The sequence below is a fragment of the Colobus angolensis genome, unplaced genomic scaffold (genome assembly GCF_000951035.1).
Source record: "Colobus angolensis palliatus isolate OR3802 unplaced genomic scaffold, Cang.pa_1.0 Scaffold3, whole genome shotgun sequence".
Classification (NCBI taxonomy): domain Eukaryota; kingdom Metazoa; phylum Chordata; class Mammalia; order Primates; family Cercopithecidae; genus Colobus; species Colobus angolensis.
The window spans coordinates 21,096,577-21,098,252 of NW_012116265.1; the positions used below are offsets into that span (position 1 = coordinate 21,096,577).

At 37.9% G+C, this 1,676-nt stretch overlaps 1 protein-coding gene across 1 annotated transcript in view; it reads right to left on the reverse strand.

The window, feature by feature from the left end:
- Window positions 1-1,676, reverse strand: part of RBM25 (RNA binding motif protein 25) — an 84,472-nt gene that overhangs the window by 57,163 nt on the left and 25,633 nt on the right. Inside the window, exon 4 of the mRNA XM_011949815.1 lies at window positions 1,239-1,406. Coding sequence (XP_011805205.1) covers window positions 1,239-1,406 — 168 coding nt within the window. The remainder of the gene's footprint in view (window positions 1-1,238; window positions 1,407-1,676) is intronic.

The following is a 1,676-nucleotide window of genomic DNA, read 5'->3' on the forward strand; positions in this document are numbered from 1 at the left end:
AAAAAATACAAAAATGAGCCAGGTGTCATGGCACATGACTGTAATCTCAGCTTCTTGGGAGGCCAAGGCATGAGAATTGCTTAAATACAGGAGGCAGAGTTTGCAGTGAGCCGAGATCTCACTGCATTCAGCCTGTGTGACAGAGCAAATCTGTCTCAAAAGTAAATAAAAATCTTTCATTGGATCATGGATGAAAAATAAAACAACTATTAATATTATGGCCATTACTGGGAAAATTAAATATGAACTACATGTGCATTAGTTAATAATACTATATCAATTTTGTATATTTTTTTGTTTTAGAGACTCTCTTGCTCAGACTGGAGTGCAATTACAAGATCATAGCTTACTGCAGCCTTGAAATCCTAGACTCAAGCAATCCTCCCACCTCAGATTCTGAACAGCTAGGACTACAGGCGTGCATCACCACACCTGGCTTTTTATGTTTAACTATTATCATTATTTTTTTGAGATGGAGTCTCGCTCTGTCGCCCAAGGTGGAGTGCAGTGCCGCGACCTCAGCTCACTGCAGCCTCCATCTCATGGGTTCAAGGGATTCTCCTGCTTCAGCCACCCAAGTAGCTAGGATTACAGGCACATGCCACCACACCTGGCTAATTTTTGTATTTTTTGTAAAGATGAGGTCTCACCATGTTGGTCAGGCTGGGCTTGAACTCCTGACCACAAATGATCCACCCACCTCAGCCTCCTGAAGTGCTGGGATTACAGGCATGAGCCACTGCATCTGGTGCTATTATATTTTAATTTTTTGTAAAGATGTGTCTCAGTATGTTGCCCAGGCTGGTCTCAAACTCCTAGCTTCAAGAGATCCTCCTGCCTCAGCCTCGCAAAGGACTGGGATTACAACTACAGGCAAAAGCCACTGCACCGGACCAAATTTCATATGTGATAGTGGCATTGTGATTCTGTCGCAGAATGTCCTTGCTCTTAGGAGATAAACGAAGGGTTCACAGGTAAAATGTCATGTCACAATTTACTTCCAAATTATCCAAGAAAAAAGTGTGCGTGGTACATATGTGTACATAAAGTATCTAAACATGTTCACTGATGAATCTAGGAAAAGAATACAAATGTGTTCACTGTACTACTTTCACCTTTGCTGCAGGATTGAATTTTTTTATAATTAAAAGCAATCACTGAAAGTCTTCCTTCTGCTTAAGTTTGAAATGTAGGAATGATAAAAAAAATGTTAATGAAAAATAAACAGTTTAACTTACAGCTAAGAGTTGTCTTATAAGCATGTCTGAGGCTTTCTCGGAAATGTTGCCAACAAAAACAGTAGTAGTAGGACCACAATTTTCATCATTTTCTTTAGCCTTTAAGCCTGGATGATCCTTTCTTGCACCCAAATGCTTTCCAACCATAGACACAGTGGGTACTAAGACCTAAGGTGAAGAAACGAAATAAAAATTGATTCAACAATTAAATTTCCTATCCCAATTAACATTAGGCTAAAAACATCAGGATTAAATAAATACATATAACACATTATTTATGCTTGTATACTTCTAAAACTCCTAAAGTGCATAGCACATTTCATTAATGCAAACTTATTTGTGACAAGTAAACCTCTACTACTAGATTACCTTTCTTCTTAAAAAAGAAAAATAACCAGGAAAACTTTGCTATGTTTAAGACGTAATTTTTATTTTTAT